Here is a 21,024-nt window from a genome sequence, read left to right as displayed (position 1 = left end):
AATGATGAAAATGTTGTGTTACACAGATGCTTTACATCATGACCATCTCATGCCTGAGAGAGCTCGTAATCTTTCCTGTCCTTCAAAAATGTTCTTAGGAAAAAGAAACAGAAATCACTAATATAACATTTGACATAACATGATAGTGTTAAAAAACAAACAGATGCCACTTAAACATTCTTCTAACAGAACAGCATACCTGTACCACACTCTTTTGCATAAGGAAACATTTTAATGAAATGTAAATATCCAGAGTTGCACTTAACTTTGAGATTTTGAATCATTACATAGAACTGGAAACTGCACCTCTTCTTTCAGGAGAGAGCTACAATTTTTTATTTTTATACCACTGAAATAGAAAGATCTCAATAAATACGAGTTTTATATTTCCTTAATAAAGAACATTTACACTAGTTGTGAAAGTTTAGTTCCTTTAATTTCTTCCCACAAGTTTTCTTGTATGGTATGACATTTCTGATAGGCTAGTTTGGCATCCTCATGCAATATTGCTGCTTGTTTCTGAGAATAACATTATTTCCTGTAAATGCGGAAATTTACATAAATGAGTGACATTTGTAACGAAAGTATAGGACAACTTCAAGCCATTACAAAACATAATACAGAGAGAACTATTATGGTAATTTCAATTTCATGAAAACAACACACTTCTGATTCAAACTTAATCGATCACCAAACCTCAAAAGATGAAGGGCAGCAACATACCATTGCTCTTTTAAAATATTTTGATATATAATGAAAATAAGAACTGGATCAAATTACATCATTACAGCTGGAAACTATGTCTAAACACTTCAGACAACTTTTTCGACAAATGCAACAATATAATCAACTTAGTTCAAACCGAGTCAGAGAATACACAGGCTACCTCAAAACATGCAATAACATATAGGACATCATCCGCTGATATCTGGTGATGTGTGACAATTCTGAATCTGCAAGAGGAATCAACAATAAATACTAAATACATTAATGCATCTGAACTGAGGATAAATTGCTTTGAAAGTTTGTATGCGATTCTGAATCTATCTATATGTTAAGATTCTCAATTAAAAAACATGTTCAAATTTCAATACTAATATCTGTATACATGAAACGCAATGCAGTTCTATATGTATGGATATAATAGCTGTCAAAATTTCAAGAAAATCAAAACACATTATTAGTATTCTGAAATATCAGTCCTTACGCAGGAGATGTTTGATGAATGATCTTCGTAATAACCCTATTTCATGATGTGAGTTTGCATATCCGATAGATCAAAATTAATAGCTTCAGTTGAAAACAAATATTCCCTTGTAAAATGATGCAGAACAAAGATCAAGAACCTCAAAAGGAGTTCTTAGCCTTCACAGCTTACTACACAATTTTCAAGAAATTAATTTTAAAAATGTTTACCCGACAAACATCTCTCAAGAACTATGCAAGCATTCCTTTTGTGCAAGAAAAATGCACTTCAATTAACAATCATTCACTCATGGCATCGCATAACTCCCATATCCTCCCTTGTTTCTCTTCTCCTCCATGGTTGTAATGATCCCTTTGTAACCCTTCACATATTGTGCCAATTAGGGTAATTGAGTTACCAAATCATACTAATCCATATTACCATTATTATTCATTTTTAATCAAAAAAAGTAAAATAAAGAGTGTCGAGCTAATAATCATCACCTAATTTAATTCAACCAACCAAAGATCTTTGTTATATAGATTTATGAGATTCCATCACTTTTCCCATTACTAAAGTTATTCCTAAGATGGTAGAGTTGCAGTGTGATGGTCACGTGAAATAGGCAAGTAGGGTCCCTCAAGGTATAAACCTAGTATTGGGATAATCCGTCATGTGCCCAAAATTACTTTGCCTCCCTCTTCCATGGACTCCCTACCTTAAGATACCTTAGTAGTAGGTAGGAAATGAGATTTCGTGTCCATACAAATACATGTATACATGATACCCAATGAAGTTCTATATATATTTGGATATTATAGCTGTCAAATTTTCAAAAAAAAAAATACAAAACACATTAATTATTAGTATTCTGGAATATCACTCCTTAAGCAAGACATGTTTGATGAATGAATTTCGCAATAACCCTATTTCATGATGTGAATTTGCATATCCAATTGATCAAAATTAATAGCATCACTTGAAAACAAATATTCCATTGTAGAATGATGCTGAACAAAGATCAAGAACCTCAAAGGAGTTCTTAGTCTCCACAACTTACTACACAATTTTCAATGCACACAACTTTCAAGAAATTAATTTGAAAAATGTTTACTCAACAAAAACCTCTCAAGAACTATGCAAGCATTCCATTTGTTTAAGAAAAATGCACTTCAATAAACAATCATTCTCTTGTGCATCACATCCTCTATTGTTTCTCTTCTCCTACCATGGTTCTAATGATCCCTTTGTTACCCTTGACATATAGTGCCAATTAGGGTTATGAGCTAGCAAATCATACTAATCAATATTACCATTACTATTCATTTTTTATTAAGAAAAAGTAAAAACAAGAGTGTCAAGCTAATAATCATAACTTAATTTAATTCAACTAATTAGAGATCTTTGTTATATAGATTTCATAAAATTCCGTCACTTTCCCATTACTAAAGTTATTCCTAAGATGGTAGAATTACAGTGCGAAGCTTGCGTGAAACAGCCTACTCTTGGTGTCCCTCATGGTCTAACCCTAGTATTGGAATAATCTATCATGTGCCTAGAATTACTCTGCCCCGCTCTTCCACAAATTCCCTACCTTAAGATACCTTACTAACAAGTGGGAAATGGGATTTCATGTCTTTACAAATATGATTGGGATTTCATGTCTTTACAAATATGATTTCAATTTTTTTCGATACATACATTTATAAATTTAGAAATCTATGAAAAATATACATACACATTCACTACACATATTTGTATATTCATCATGTATTTAATTGCACACTATATTTATATAAGGAGATCTTATGTGTTTGTGCGAAGAAAGCTTAAAATACCTTAATTTAACTTTTAATCACAGGTTGGCTTTATTCCCCATGTGCTTCTGCATACTTCACTTTATTCCTTCAAAAAAGGGGGGAATAATTTCTTTAATGTATATGTTTTTGTCCCTGTTACTTCCACGTTTGGGTAGTGTTTTTATATCACATGTTGCCCTTTCAATGATATGCATTGGCTTCTTATTTATTTCACTGCTTACCATATGGGTGGTTATATATATATATATATATATATATATATATATATATATTTTAAAATTCCTTCCCATTTCATACTAGTCAGTGCGGTATATATACCGACCATGCACTTCTAAGGGTTGTGCTTCTTGCCCTATGGGTCGGGGATATTTGCTTTGGGAATAATTACTAATTTAATGCATTGAAATTTGGATATTAATTTATACTAGGTTATTTTTTATACTTGTTTATTTAATTACTTTGTTAATATCTAATCAATATATACACACATATATAAATAATTACTTGTCTAATAATTAATGAACCATTCTATTAATATATTCTTTTAATCAATTACATAATTATTTACTAAATGCTCATCATGTGAAGCAATAGTTATATTACTTGCACTCTTCTAATTGTGTTTATGGATATATTGATCATTTTTGAGATATCCTTGTTGATGTTTGAGATACATTTATTAGATGATGCTATCTATCTTAATGATCCTCATACATTTTACCACCCTTTACTTCTTGAGATCATTAATATACAAATTCGTCTTAACTTGATATCACCCAATTGATCGATGTCACTTTCTTCTATCATATGTGTTGATAGTCAACCTTTTATTGTTATATTTTTGTATTATTTTCATTATATTTATGATATTATTTTGCTGAGTTAATCGAAAGAAATTATATTTTAATTTGTTTAGCTTAACCTCTTAATATAATAATTTTTCTTATTTATTCATTTAGAAAAATCATATTATTTATTACTAAACCATATACTAGGAAGGGGAATCATAATGGTTGTAGTAACCCCAGTTGGTTATAGCTCAGACACACACAATTTTCCTATGCTAAGTAGTTGTTTGACATTTTGTCAAACACTTGGCAAGTGATACCATCACCACTAAAATGCTGGGTGATAGCTTTTCCTCAAGATGTTAGCTTGGAATTTTATGAATTTTCAGATCTTCTAATGGATAAATGCATATAACCAAATGTAATGCCAATTCTCCAACTTATTCAAAAGTAAACTTCACATACACAGGTTCAACTGATATCAGAATAATGATACACAATTAAATGAACAGTTCCTCTTTAATCATTGCCTTAACATAAATAGCACTTATTAAACACTCATACAATTAGATGTAAAATGTAACAATTAACTTGGCAAATTATCAAGCTTCTCCGCAAATCGCAGCCTGGAAAGTAATGCTACACCAGTCCCAAAATGACGCAAATAGCAAAAGATCAAAGCTTTCATAGGATGCAGATTGAACAGGCCATTAAAGCAGTCCAATACCACTACATACAGCAGGGCACTAGAGCATCCAACATGGCTGAAAGATCATGCCCAAATTCAGTTCCCAATACTGCCCAGAAATCAGTTTTCCAGATGCTCAAAATCAGTGGCCAAATGTCCAAATAAACAGCTGCAATTTGCTCAAAATTACAAAGACAACATCTGGCAATTTTAGCGTTCTTCCCCAACAAATTGCAGATTAAACCCACGCCTAGTAGCAGAGATAGTTGCCACTCATAAACAGATTTCTCAATCACTATAGCTCCAACATAAATTGTCAGCAACCTACACTTCAACAGCAGGTGCTTCGAGCCTGTAGTTTCAAATACTAATTGTCCAACAACAAAGACAATTGGACACTCAAATCAGATTACCCAGTCACCAAATTCTGTAATCCACAAAAACTACATCTCCTAGAAACAGTGGATACAGTAGGAAGACTCCAAAATTACACAATGCCAAATCTCAGACTTCAATCCAAAATACTTCAGCTATGGATTAAAGTGCACAACTCAGAACCAAACCCTTATACCTCAGTGAGGGCACAAAACTTCAGCCTCAGAAATGTCACAAAGACAACAAGAGCAAAATAAGATAATCAAATAATCAGATGTTTTTTTCATCAAATATCCTCATATTTACAATCTCCAAATGACACTAGTTTCCCAAAAGAACTCCACTTAAGAAGCTTTCTCTACACAACAATTAATAAAGCACCATTAATACAATTTATTAATTGCTTTTGGCTCCAAAATAACAGTTCCCAGCATAACTTGATATTCTGAGTCCTGACACGCAAGGCCATTGTTTCTTATTCCCATGATTTTATTTTTTTTGTCTCGGTTCCAACAAGCTATGATATTGAGGTGACCAACCAAAAACACTAACAAAACTAGCAACCTCAACGTATTTAGATGAATAATAATAAATCATCCGTCTTGCGAAAACAACTGAAGAGGCATCAAAATCGAAATTTGACAACACCAAAGTGATTCTGATGATGAAAGACAATGAATGAACCTGACAGGGTGACTTACTATAAATAGACGCTCCCTCCAAGATTCTTGGAGCCCAAAGTAGAAGCCCGAAATAAGAACTGAGAGCATCACCCAACTCCTCTAACTCAACCAAGCTCATTGAAAATAATAGTTTGACTTACTATAAATAGTAATTCCCTCAAATGGAGCCAAAACACACCATAGGCTGTTGAAAAGCCTATAACCCCACAACTGAGGCCCTCAAATCCCACTGTCAGCTCATGAGGGTTGCAATGGTGAATTGACCAAGCCAACTGCAGGATCTTGCTATAAAATGGGGACATTACAATGGTGCGCTCTCTTCTACCAAGTATATCTATTATATCTGGTTTTGTATCAGCAATATTTCTGCCATAAATAGGGAATCACTCCTAGCACAAGGCGTTACATTTTCTTCCGCTTTAAATCTGCATATGTTTTTCAGTACTTAAAAACCAGCAACTTCTTCTTGTTTTAGGTACCACTATACACATTAAAGTGGCATTATTAACTCTCCAAGATGTGCCTCCCTTTCTGCCATAAACTCATTTCAACACCTTTCTCCTATTTTAGCCGTTAGGTAGTTCATTAAGTGATGTTACCTATCAATCTAGGCACTACTTCCAGCAATTTCTAACCTTCTGCAAAAAGCATTGTAACTCCTCCTGAATGCTATTCACTTGCTGACAATATTGGTGCTACAAAGCACAAGTTTTATTTACTTTTGTTGAACTTGTCTTCTCATATTTTCAAAATCCTCCAGCATATAGTCTCCCACCTCGCTTTCCTTGGTTAAATTCGCCTATTGAAAATAAGCAAGTTTCATGACTTGAGATAGCCACAAGTCAACATTGAATTTGGCATTTTATTGTTCATCTGCTACAATATCCCTTGGCAGTTTATCTTCCATAACACCCAGCCAAATTAAACAATCAATGTAAAAAGAACTTTATTAAATATAATAGCTAAGTTACCAAATTGGGTGCAAATGCGGATGCAAGTACAAGAATCAGGTGCGTGGGTGAATGAAATTCTTTTTGGGGGGTGTTGGATGTGTTTGGGTGCATGTCTAATGAGGTAGTAGGCTGGGCATTTCCTAGATCCATTGGATCTAATTCCATCTTTTCATGTGATTGTAGGATTTGGCATTGGAATGCTAGAGTACAGGAGCAGCAAGGCATCCAGAGTGTGCATGGTCAAAGCGAACAACATTGCTAGTCATTCAGTCAATGACTGGCCCCTATGACTCTTTGTCTTTTTCTTTCCACATATTTATTCATCTTTTCAAATTTAAAAATTGAATTTGTTCTTTAGCTAGTTTCACAGCTTGTGTAAAACATTTGAGCATATATGACCAATAAAGAATTACACTTTCTGAAAAAGCTTGTAAGAATCAGTTTTATGTGATGCTCTTTCTTTTTGAAAAATGTAATGTTTCAGCTCTGGTTTATATGTTATAAAAACTCTTGTACTTGGCAAGACACAAAAACACGTGTGACTGGCATAACTATGGCTCTACCTGAATTTTAACCAAGAGTGAAAATTTAGGTAACAGTTACACAGAAAGGCAATAACAAATTCATACATCATCAAAAGGAAGAGCCTCTTGATACAACCTGGGAGGATGATGCTATGATCCTAGTATAAGTATTGCAGTCTATGATCTGGTTATGTAGCGACTGCAATGTACATGCCTAAACATCAAGTAGGATGTTTATAGAAGATTTTCTTTTTCTGGATGGTTGACTTAACTAGCTAGTTAAGCGTTGCTCTAACATAATTATGATTATATATGTGATAAGTAGAAGTTCATGTTTCATCTACCTAGTGGAATCCTTATCTTGGCTCATCGAATGTGAGGATTACCCACTTCAAGCATCTTTGCTTTCAATTTAGTGTTTTGACACATTGGCATTCATGTATTTTTTGGCTGCCTTTGCTCCTGTTATTCTGCTCTATTTTCACAATCATTGAATGGAAAACTGTTGATGCTTCCTTTGATATCCATCCTTCACCAAAAAAATCAAAATATCATTGAAGTCATGCTACGGATGAAAAATAAGACATGTTCCTTGTTGAAGATTGTAGCTGCGATAGAGATCTTTATCTCTGATTTTATGAAATAGAAATGTGTTTGTTATGACCGTTATAATTATCTTCAATTGAAAGAGATATTTGTAATTGTTGATGTTTGGTAGCTTCTATCGGATTAACCTATATATAATTATATATGAGATATAAGTTTATTGTTATATTAGAGAAATTGATAAAATTATATATATATATATATAACAATGCTTAAATTTTATTATATTAATTATCTAATTAACGAATAGACATGTCCCATTCATAGGATATGACTCTTCATGGCTTATTCTCAAATTAAATAAGAGGTTGCTGCCATTTGGAAAACAAATGCCAAATATAATGACAATGCTTAATACATTTGCAGTGATCCTTATAAATCAAATGGCATCAAAGCCAACCTGCAAATGCAATTTTGAATATTGATTAATGCGAATGCATGTAACTAAGGGGAAGGCCCAAACGAGTCACTGACCATGTGTCAGAGACCTTGGATAATGCTCCCTACTCCATTGATTGACAGTGAACGATTTGGGCAAACTCTGTCCCAGGTCACAGTAAAGGTTTCATTAGAAGTTCTGTCAGACATATTGGCCAATAGGCCTCTTAAGTGACTTGGCAATTCCACAATTGAACATTAATACCATGTAACATCAGTCTGCCCGAACAAGTTTCAAGTCATTGTCAAGCAGTTTGCTTTTCATATTATGTGCAAACCAAACCCACATTTATTTGAATACGCTTTTAGGGATGTCAGTTCTATAAAAGAAAAATCCAACACTCATTCCCTTATTTCTGCTCACGAAGGATTTCAATTTTTTTTATAATCCAAAATAATATTACTTGCATATACTAAAGTGTTCCAGGTATGATTCCGACCAGAACTGGAAAGAAAGTGAACTGAATGGTTATCTATTGTCACTGGGATTTTGATTTCATCACATTTTTTATTTCATTTTCGAAGATGTCTATAATATTTTTTTTTTTTGCTTACGAGAAATGGACAGGATATGATCTGTAACGTCTGCTTTGAAGTTTTGCTTGATGAGCAAAGAGCACAGGTCATGATTAGTTGAACCTGCCAGCATACAAAATCACAGTCGTAATATATAAACAAAGGTATCCACAACAATACTTGATACAAAGTTAAGAATTTCAAAAACGGCACAGAGAAATGGATTGCCAAATCAGAGTTACAGGCATTCAAGGGAAGACTATTGAAGAGATAGTAATGAACATCAAAGATATTTCATTCCATATATCACAGTTTATATAAGAGCGAATAAGAATATCAGCAACCACTGGAAAAAAAGGGGTATGCCTGGCAACAAGATAAAATAAAAATGTCCTACGCTGCACAATGTCATCTCTTGGAGATATCCGATAATTGCACAAATCATAATTTTCTTGTAAACTAGCATCAATAATCTGTGTAGGTAAGTATGCAAGCATAGACTATGCACCCAAAACAGTTCAATAGGAGGGCCCTTTTTTTCACAGAAGAAAAGGTGAACTTTGTTAAGTTCTTTTGATAGAGAAATGTGGCAATGTGATGACATGATCGCCATCTAGAATTAGGTGAAGTCAAACCAAGAAAATAAGGGGTGTTGAAGACATGCCGATTCATATCACCCCCACTCATAATACATAAAATATAACACATGTTATTGGTTGTGTTATAAGAATTCGATAAATCAATTGGTCTTGAAGAGACAAGATAATGAGAACAGCCGGTTGCGAGCAAATTGCACCAGATATAGTTGTTTTAAAACAAGTTAAAATATTATTGATATCTTGAATCTAATGGAGTCAATATATAAGAGGGTCTTACTCCAACTATATTTAAAAGAGATAACGTTACCAAGATTGGAGGTAAGTATAAATTATTTCTTATGAATACAAGTGAAATCGGTCACATTAGATTTTTGTATGTGGTATTATTGAGAAAATAATATGTTGAAAACAAACACAGATTATAGGATATGTATATATAAGATCGAATATATGCTTATATGTTCAAAGTATATACATTTATATTACATGTTTGAATGATCTGTATATAGTGTGTGTGTGTGTGTGAGAGAGAGAGAGACAGAGAGAGAGACAGAGAACATCATGATAATAATAATGAGAAATATTTATGTTGTTGTTAGTAACAAGAATGAGTTAAATTACTAACATTCTTATTTATATTTCTATACAAGCTATTTGCCTTTATCTTTTCCTCTGAGAATGTTCTTGCTGGAAAGGGAGATTGATATCAAATTCAGAGGGAGTTTCACACTTATTTAAAAGAAAGGTGCTTTGACAATTGATGTTCAGAGGGAGTTTGATACATCCGTCTGAAGAAGCGGATAGAGGACATATTTAAGTTGATCCTTGAAGAATCAGAGCGAGTTTTGACTTTATGTAAACTTTTGGTATCATGCATCTGATTTCATGATTTAATGGGCCTACCCCCTGTGTACATCATGAGGAAGTGACGACTTCCAATCGATAATCACTTGTATTTGCAGAAGTTATTGAAAGGTGACGATCTTACAACTTACTTTTCTGTTATGATGGATATCTTACGATGTCTATGCAGATAATGATAGATTATACTTTGCATGGTAGATGTTCATATGGTAAGCATTATGAGAATGCGTGTGCACATATCTTATAAACACTTTTTTGAGTGTATGGTGAATGTAATGCAAATTGATATTCCGGAGGCCATTACACAGAGTACGTAGTGAATATCATGCAACTTGATGTTTAGGAGACCATTATGCACAATACTAGGTAAATATCTTGCATCTCAACATTCTAGAGGCCATTACTCAAACAATATTTGGTGAATATCATATATTGGTATTTTGTAGACCAATACTCAAATGTGATATCAAAATGGCGATTATCATATGTTGATATTCTGCAGACCATTACCTTATTTAGTACATGGTAAATATAAGTGTTGATATTTCAGAGACCATTACTCAGAGTATTCAGTGAATATGATATGTTGATATTCTAAAGGTTGTTACTCATGATATCAAATTTGATATCAAAATGAAAGATATCTTCTAATAAAAAATATCTTTAAAATTTGTCATTCCTAATATTGGCAATGGTATAATATATGTCGTGTTTATCCTCCCTAGCTAAGAGCGAGTGTTGATGTTTGGTAGCTTCTGTATGATAAACCTAGATATAATTATCTATGAGATATAATTTTTATGTGTCCATCATATATGAGATATAAGTTTATTGTTATATGAGAGAAATTAATACAATAATATATGTACATACGTATATATATAACAATGCTTAAATTTTATTATATTAATTATCTAATTCACGAATAGACATATCCCATTCATGGGACATGTCTCTTCATGGCTTATTCTCAATTTAAATAAGAGGTCGTTGCCATTTGGAAAACACATACCCAATATAATGACAATGCTTAGTACATTTGCAGCGATTCTTATGTAATAATATTTGAAATTATATTATTTAAAAAGACGTGTCAAACATCACTCAAAGAGCCATGCATACGGAAATATGAAATGTTCATTATTTGGAAATTCGAAGGGTCCTCTATTTGCGATTTGAAGAGACCTTCGTGTGTAAGACGAGTCTAAATGCAATCTATTTATGAGGTTGCTTGGTGTATTGTAATTTTTTAAGTGAAAGTTTTGTACTCGAATTTTTTATTATCAATAAAAGAGATATTTTGCTGGTGTGGTCGGGTTTCTCCCTTCAAGTGGAAGGGTTTTCCCCAACTGTATTGTGTCTTTTGTCTAATTCTTTATGCTCTTTATTATTGTTGTATATCCAATTTTTGGGCTAAAAGCTTAACATGGTATCAAAGCCAAGTTAGAGAATGGCAAGAGTTTGTGTATCTATTCAAGTAGAGAATTTCGCGCTATTGATGTTTGAGCATATCACGAGAAAATGGTTGATCCTTACAACAATTCCATGGCTCAAACTTGATAGGTGATTCTGCTCATGGGGGATGTCATTGTATTGCAAATTAAAGTGATAAAAGAAAATTTGATTTAAATCAAATTATGACCTTTCATTGGTGAAGAACTGGTCATATTTAGAATAAGGAAATGTTCAAAGTGTCATGAGTTTTTGGAATAGCCTTCGATTATCGAGATTTGAGATGAGCAACCATTAGATGTCATTACATTTTAAGCTTAAACAACCATTATCAAGTGTGGAGGTCAATGGGCATCGTAGGTTGAGAATGTAATATCCCCGTTTTGGCGGTAATTTGATTTAATTAATTTAATTAATTAAGTTGTCCAAAAAAATGAATATTTTATGAGGATGACTAATTAATTATTTTAATTAAATAAATAAGTAGTATTAAGTTAATTATCTATAAAGTTATCAAATAAATAAATATTAAAAAGGTAACTTTATATTTAATTAATTTAATAAAATGACTTGAAAAATATCTTATAAAGTCACTTAATAAATAAAATAAAAATAATGTTCTAAAAGTTTCTGGAGAAAGTGGAGAAAAAGAATAAATAGGCATCCTGTGCTTCATTCTCATCATCCAGTTTTTATCATTTCTCTTGACATTAGATTGTGAATACAATCACATGGTCTATTGTGAAGCCAAGGGTTTCAGATAGTCTATTGGTTTTTGGGAACGATACCTCCCAGTAGATCGCATAACTGAGGAAGTGAAAGATCTTCTGAAGGGTTGCACTTTGGAAGTGGTATTTAGCCATTTCAAGTTGAGCTTAATTTGTATACTCAAACTTCCTGAGGGTTTGAGTTTTTGAAAGCAGATCCGAAAAAGAAAATCCAAAAAAGCAGTCCGAAAAAGCAAAGCGAAAAAGTAGATCCGAAAAAAGCAGGTGAAAAAGTAGATCGAAAAAAGCAAAGCAGAAAGGCAGCATTGGAGAAAATTATTACAGCCATCTACAATCAGGTTCCTTTGTATATTACATACATTGTTCTTATCATTTAGATGCATATTAGGAGGTAAGGCTGTAGGTGAAAGTTGTAACAAATTTAAGCATTATTCATGTGGATGTAAGCCAAGAGTCTTGGCCATTTCATACTAGCATTGTAGTTAACATTTTATGTGCAATAAAGGAGACATAATTTTCTGGTCTGATATAGTGTAACTGAATATGTATTTATCATTCATGATCAGCTTATTAGTTTGCATGCCAATTGTTTGACAAAATGCCAATTGGCTGTAAGTTCTCTTTTTGGCATAAATAATGTTATAATTCTGCATACCAAGTGTTTGTCAAAATTACTAGTTGCTGTAGCTGCATATTGCAAGTAGTTTCAGTCACATATATGCATTGAATATTGTCAAAACAAGTTGCACATTCATGTTAGGTTATTGTTTAGTCAATTTAGAGTCTTCTTGCAAGCATTCTTATTGATGCTAACTGAAGGAAAAAGCCATAAAAGAAAACTGAAATTTTATATCAGTCATATGACCCTTGTATGCAAAGTGTCTTCTTGAACCTTTATCAGCATTTTGGGATCAGATTTGAGCAGGGTCATTACAGAGAAGGAAGATATATCCTTGAAGATCTTGTACTTTGAGGCAAAGGATAAAGGCTTTATAGGAAGGAAAGGAAGTATTATAGGAAGTAGGGAATTAGGTAAGTGAGAGAGTAATGCTAGAATGATGTGAGGTAAAGGTTGCACGTGTTTTTGGACCAGCAGAGAATCTTCTGGTCAAAGTTCACACCAAGATTACAAAAGCTGATTGTGTAGGCTCTATAACTTATCATATGTTGTTCTCACTGGGTTTGTGGAACATTTCACACTTTTCCAACTATCTTGCTCTTTTGGTGAAATCCTTCGATTTATGTATCAAAGGGTTTTTTTTTAAATTATTTGTAGTTTTTATTGTGTTCTATCCATACTTTCTTGCATTTCAGTTATTGGCTCTCTTCATGTTCATGTGTTACCCTCTTTGATATGACATAGCTCCTTTGATGATTTGTCAACTAAGACAGTCATGTGATTATGTTTCATTAGTTCATATGTGTACGTCATTCATTCTAGGAAATGTCAGGTCATATTTTATATATGTCTCTTCGATTCCTTATTGCTTAGTCTCTTGGTCTTCATGTATTTTCCCAGCCATCTATTGGGATTGTAAGTCTTGTGTTACATCTCCTTATTTAGTAACTATCGTTAATTACATTATTGTGAGATGTATGGCCATTTTTTTATGTTATGTGTTTGAGATGACTGGTTTTCTTTTTTGAGCATCTTTCATGTGATTTGCATGATGCTGGTCTTGTATCGGTGATTTATTTTATCTCATAATTTTTCATTGCTTCTTCCCCATCTCGGTCATTCGTGGAGTTTTGATGGTAGAGTATATGCTCTACTCTACATAAGCAAGTTTTTGATATGCTTTTTGCATATCTTATTGAGCCTATCTATGCGGGTTGAATTTTTTAAAATCATTAATCTTCAAACTGAGCTCTGCATAGTATGTATTCTCATTCTTTAAAGCCTATTTTTCCAGAAATATTTATTTGTGATTGTATGTTCACTCATGTGGCCTGTGCCCAATTCATTTCACCAAGGCAACATAATATGTGTCGTTCATCCTTTACTGAGTTGGATTTTTTACTATTTTTTAACTTGTGTGGACCCACCTTTGTCTCTTGTGTTTATGCCACGTCTTTTCCATCTTATATTTTCATCGTCTCTTTTGCTTTGCTCATATGTTTTTGAACCATCTATCACTCATCTCCAGCGTAATCTTTCTTTTGAATAGATTAGATTTATGTAGAGTCATGTATGATTTATTTTTATAATATTCGTTGCTTTCATGGTTGGCAAAGCCATGAAACCTTTTTTTTTGTGTTTGTCACTTTGATTCTAGCTCATTCTAGTAGTACCTTCTATTGACTTCAAGTCTCTTTTCTGAAAAAAAAAGGAGGGCGGGGGAGGGGGGAGGGGGGGCTAATGCATTAGACAAAGTGGTTTGTGTGGTTATGTAGGAATTGCATTTATATTTGTTGGCATTGGGGAAAGCTTCTCCATTCTGTAGGAATAGAACCACATTTTTTAGTTCAGTATCTCTAATTTATTTGCCTCACCTTTTGAGAATCAATTCAATCCAGTTTTTTTCCCTAAAGTCTCAATATACCCAATTGTTTTAGACTTTGGTGGTTTCTCAAGGGAATTCTCACTTATGTGCGCACCAATTGCCACCCTTGGCCTTAAATCCATCTCTTGAGGTTTTGTATATACTCTGATGGGACAAAACCAGTTAGAAACATGAAACAAGTTCTGATCTATGACAATGAACCATATAATTGTTAGAAAGTAAAGTCTACTGAGCTAATTGTTGGGGGGGAATCAGTTGTGCATTTAAAACAACTCTCAATATCTTTATTAATTCTAAAACATGTAAACAATAGATGCAACAACCATAGAAAGATAACCATGCACAATAATACCAGATATGTTAACTTGGGTAACCCTTGATCAGAGGGGAAAACCCTGGTGGGAATGATGCCCACAAGATGATGAACTAATATAGAAGTTCTTTGTGAAAGGATGGACTCTGTTAGGAGCCAATAAAATACAATCAGTACAAATGAGTCCCTACTGGGAGACTTTGAATAGTTTTTAGAAGATTCCAAAACCTATTAGGAGTTGAATGGTGGATACCAGAACCCACTGTTCAAATAGCCTCAAACTCTCTTCACCAAACAATCTTCAGGATAATCTATCCAAGTTCTGAATTGACTATACAACTTCTTGGCCAATCTAGGTCCTTTGGAGCTTACAGTACATCCGAAACATCAATCTCTTTTGTGACCTGAGCCAAATTCACATTCGAGCTTGCATCAATGATCTCACTGATCCAATACCACACTTTACTCCAAGGAAATGATCTCTCCTTTATACCAAGTCCTAAAACAAGTATTGCGTTGACCTTTAGGCTTTCTAATTTTACAATAAACAATATAGGACCTTATTAAGATGTTACATTACACATTACATTACAATTAATACTTTTCATAATGATTTTATCAATAGTTGGTTCATAGGAAACAACACACTAAACAAACTTCATAAGTCAGCTCAAACTTTATATATGATTTCTCCATCTAGAACACAACATCTTAAACATATCTCTCTCCATCCCCTAAACACGCTGAGCTCAATTCCATCTCTGCTAAAAGAGACAACTTTTTTATCAATACCCACTTTCTAGAAATTCTATCTGACAGCTACATCCTGAAAACATCGCACAACTCTATCATATCTATGCATCTATTACAACGCAATTAATTGTAGCATCTATTGACATATGTCAATCTCCCCTTAAGTGCATGGAAACCATCTTACTGTGTACCTCTAGATAGCATGTATGAAGATATGTTTGAAGCAAAGATCATTTCAATTGAATGAATGACTATAACGAATGTCAATTCAATCCGAACGGGAATTTGCAGAAGCTTTAAAAGATTATTATGAAGCCATGCGACCAGAAATTGACCCCTATGACCGAAGTTATATATTGTATAATATAGATCTTATCCACACAAGTAATGGGGAACAGACCAAGCTTTTATATTATTATTTCTAGGAATCAGAACAAAACCCGTCTTTACCAGAAACTCTTACAAATACAACCTTGATCTGTCATTATGTGTAGCTATTTGTACTATAGAATGAATTCGTTTAGTAGGAAAAAGAAAAAAAAGAGGCTTTCTCCATTTGCACCGTCCAAAACAACAATTTTTTTATCAATTGTAGTCTAAGTTGTCGATTTAGGTTTGGCAATGGATTCAGATTCGAAGTTTGGGTTGTGGGTTCGGGGGAAAAAAAAAATTTCCCTTTTGGGTTCGTGAGTGTATATATATATAAATATACAAAAAAAAAAAGAGAAATCCACAAGTCCTCTCGCATTCATCGTGAGTCCTGTTGGTTCCCAAAACTGCAGATTGAAAATCCAAGAGCCTGCCACTTCTCCTGATAGGACTTCTCAATTAGTTCTGGCCAACGAACGGAAATCACTTAGATTCCCCTGCACTTCAAGCTCCGCTACACCCAGGCGGGTTAACCTTTACCTCAAATGCTGACTGTCCAGTTCAACGTTTCTCTATAGCGAATTTAAACTTGGAGTTCTTCGACTGGCAAGGTCCTCGAACTCAATGAAACTGAAACTAGATGTTGAATACTTGATAATTGAATGTTTTCTATAAATTTTGTAAATAATAGAATTGGTGCTTGCAGAAGGAATATATATAGATTTTATAACTTCAATAATAAAAGACCAGTGCCTTTGCTCATCCGGGCAATAGAATCAACTTCAGTGAACTTTTATGTACAACTTCATAATGTTCAACGCACTTATACTGCCAATAATTTTAATAATCCAAATGCAACAGACCAATTATAATGCAATCTTAAATTAGTCCAGATTGAATTTTAACTCCACTAAGACAAACTGGACAGAGCTACGGAAACAATTTAATATTTCACAACACCTATGATAATCAAATTTAAAATGCTAATTGACCATGTCCACTTATCTGATATCAAAATCATATACAGAATTCTAAAATATAATTACAAAGGACGATTTGCCTGCAGTTTAAATCTCCATGCCATTTAAAAATTTAAAAAAAAAGACATTTTATTTTATTTAAAAATAAAATAATGGACTTTATATTACAAAATCATAATAGATCCCTTATTCCTCCATAAAATAATAAAATAAAAATACTTTTCTACTGAGAGAGTAAATGTGTTCGGATGTGTAGATATTACAATGTCTCCCTTGTATATATATCTTTCTCTTTTAAAGACGCGACCTTTCAAAAAGTTACTCTCTTTCAATACTTAAAATCGCATCCTTGTATTTATTAATACTTTGCTTTAGATTATTTTAATTGCACCCTTTTTAATATAATCACCTATTAGCTTTGTGATTATCGGGCTTTTCTTCTTTGCCGGCAAATATTAATTTTATTAAAGTTTCATGTTTATTGCCTTTAGAGAAAATTATCATCGCAAAAAATTTTAAATGCAACTTATAACTATGCATTGGCTTGGACAGGCGTCGCCAATCATCTCTTTCTTCAACCATAGTTACCTTTTATCTTGCAACATTGACAGGGGAATTAGCGGATGTAATGTCTGAGTTATTATTTCGATGCCTCACCTTCTATCATGTCTCGTTGTGCAGATTGTATTGCCGTCATAAACAAGCCATCTATCTTCCATCGCTACTTGTGTATGAATATTTTAAATGTCGCCATGGACTGCCACTATGCAAATTTCTGGCATGTTGGGTTCTATAGGTGGTCATTGTTGTATTCGGAGATCAAGCCGAGCATCGTGCTTGAGGATAGTATGTTTTTCAAGCTTCGATGGTTCCTCAAAGGATGACTTCGATCAACATTGGACTTTCCTTCCTGTCATTGATCCTTTTGACCTTTCATTACAGTTATTTATAAAGTCATACATATGTGGTTATCGCATTTTCTTTTTCAATTTATTTAACCATGATACATGTAAAATTCGCTCTTCATCCTTCCACGTCTTTCAACCACTGAATGTGGTTTTCTACAGATATTTGGCTTCTCAAGATTTACGACAACTTGAATCTCAAGATTGCACCTCTTAATTAGTTCCAGATCTCTTGGTTTCTGGGAAAGCCAAAAACTCCTTCCCTCTGAAACTTCTACTACTAACATCTTCATTATCCTCAAAAACACCAATCTCACGACAAACAGCTTCAGCTGTGTTCTTATTATCTACTGTAACAACAACACACGAATACCAGCACCTCTACACTCTTGAATAGCTGCATGAACCTCTTGATGTGGGGGATCCCTCAGTACTCAAGCTTATTTAATATAGACTGACGAGATTCTGCACCTAATGGGACAATAGTTCCATCTGAGAGTTGGATATGAGAGCTTCTATCAAGCAAACTCTCAACTGCACCCTTAACCAGTAACAAATTTTCTCCTGTATCTACTGACTTAACAATAATTCCCATTGACTTCGCATCTTATCAAATTCTAGGGTAGCTATTATGTGTGTTCTTTCACTCCACCACTCACAGCAGTATAATCTGATTTCTGCAGAATCTGGATAGCTTCCAATATTTGCAGAAGTGGACGCCTCTCTAAACCTGGTAAATTCATCCTTTCAACCAGCACCTTCACTGATATGATGATTGAATTTATGACTTTGTATGTATCAGCTGGTGAAATGAATTATGAAGACTCATATTTTGCAACAAGCTTAGATTCCGTCAAGGTGTATATCGCCATTCTCATTTTAACAGCAATACCAGGACAGGTTTCAACCTTTTAATTCATTTCAAAACACCTCTCAGCACATTTTCACCAGCAACACCACTTTTATTCCATCAACCTCAGTACTAAGATTATTTGCATCAAATGACTTGATTATAATCGTGTCATGCTGGGCAACAAAATTTCATTCAGAGACAAGAATCCTCTCTTGTGCTGGTTGTTCACTGCATTTTCGCCAAATGGAGGCCCCAAAAATTGGGCTCCATCAATGGCTCTTCCTAGGGAAATATGCCTCTTGTAGGCATAGTAAGCATCTCAGCTATCTCTGGAGGAGCAGACCGAGCATCCATGCTTAACATGATGCAAGGTGAAATCGGGTAGCCCCAGGCCCCCAAAAAGTGAACATTGTGTCTTTCCTCTATCGAACACCCGATTTTGATCATGTAGCACTTTGAAGTTGTTGATTACAGTTTGCCTTTCTGTTTCTTCTTCATTAATGTCATCTTTGGTATCCAATTCTTTTTTAGCCTTCAAGAAATCATCATGTGCTCTATGATCCTTGCTAAATGGAAGATGCGTGGAGTCATATTTTTTATCTATAATACAAACATGGGAATGCATCTTCCTTGCTTGATTGTCCTACACACAATCTGCCCCATCTTCAAAATGTTTTTCCTCATTTGCTACTTCTCCTTTATCAAGAACTCCATCAGATTTGATACTTAGAAAATTTTCAGAAGTATTCTCCAACATACTCTCCTTATTACTCCTTGATTCAATCATAACTTTACATGTTTGATACAATTGCTGCCCAGAAGATAAACCAGTGCAAGCCTCGCCTTCTAAATGTATGCCATGAGTTTTATCAGCTTCAAAATTGTCAACAAACCTGCTATCTTTATCACAATGCTGATAAACTTGATTGTATGGAAGATCTTCCTTGAATAAAGGATTCAAGAACATAGAAAATTAAAACCTATCTTCTACTATTTCCTCTTCAAACAACAGGTTTAGGTACATGGAGAATTCAGGCATACTATCATGAGAACTTTTATCTAAATCAACAAATGTTCCATCAAATAGTGTACTAATTTCATCCTTCTGGGAATCATCATCTTCTTGACTAGCGGGATAGATATCTTCATCAACAATACATTCTAAAACTTCTTCTTGTTCATACATTGTGTGCAATTCTACTTCATCCTCACTGTTTGATTCCTGTGAAATACTATCCAATACACCTTGAGAATGCACTGATCGATCAACCTACTCACCCTGGTGATTTGAGAAAAAATTAGGACCATTTTTCTCAACATGTTTCTAATATTCTACATCTAACCTCCACACTAAAAGAATCTTCTTCCTCCTTTTCACATTCACTATCACCTGTAAGCATATGAATCATCATGGGTTGATTCTTCTTCAGAATGCCTAAAATTTTCATCTCCATTTAAATCTGAAATTTCATTTGACTCATATGTTACTTCTGTCTTGCGTTCATTTTTCACTAGAACTAGTTCATGATCCATAAGTTCAAGAAAAGAAACTGATGATCATATAAGAGCCCTGATTACTGCATCTGTACAGAAGATCAGATGATGGAGGTTTGTATTCTGAAGATATTTCTTGATAAGCATTAAAAATTCTCAGGAAGAATTTCGTTGCAGATTCATCAACTTTCTTTTCTAAATTCAAATATGCATCCAAAGGAGATATATAACTCGGACTTTCATCCAGCATTTGGAAGAGAAGCATCAAATCAGGATCTTCTAGTGAGATTCCCAATTCACAAAACTTACTTATCAAATCCTTGCGTGAAGGCATGATGTTTGAAGGTACATCCCAAAAAAATCCACCATCCTTATAAATAAGTGTGTCGATGTCTCACCTTCATATCTCTCCAGATTATAAAATGCATCTAAGGGGTGTATGTATTCTTCCTCCATGGTGTAACATAAATCTGCCTCCTGATCGTAGTGCATATTGTCCATGTTAGATAATCAAATCATCTCCTTCTAAGTCCTTTCCCTCAGCAGAGCTACCAACTGAAACTTTATCCAATAGAGTCGCCACCTCTTTCGAGGAATGTATTGATCTTCCAGGTTCTTATTTCCACCAGAGTA

The 21,024-nt window shown here is 33.9% G+C and overlaps 1 protein-coding gene across 6 annotated transcripts in view; it reads right to left on the bottom strand.

The window, feature by feature from the left end:
- Positions 1 to 212: 212 nt before the first annotated feature.
- Positions 213 to 21,024, bottom strand: part of LOC149546021 (putative low-specificity L-threonine aldolase 2) — a 216,195-nt gene continuing 195,383 nt past the window's right edge. For all 6 annotated transcript variants that reach the window (XM_089790955.1, XM_089790958.1, XM_089790954.1 and 3 more), the window contains 2 exons: positions 887 to 953; positions 213 to 538 (listed from right to left, as the gene is read on the bottom strand). In XM_089790955.1, the coding sequence (XP_089647081.1) occupies positions 497 to 538; positions 887 to 953 (109 nt within the window). In that variant the 3' untranslated portion in view covers positions 213 to 496. The remainder of the gene's footprint in view (positions 539 to 886; positions 954 to 21,024) is intronic.

This window comes from Cupressus sempervirens, chromosome 7 (assembly GCF_028749045.1).
Source record: "Cupressus sempervirens isolate cs-2001-9-10 chromosome 7, ASM2874904v1, whole genome shotgun sequence".
Classification (NCBI taxonomy): domain Eukaryota; kingdom Viridiplantae; phylum Streptophyta; class Pinopsida; order Cupressales; family Cupressaceae; genus Cupressus; species Cupressus sempervirens.
This window is presented reverse-complemented; position numbering and strand designations above follow the sequence as displayed.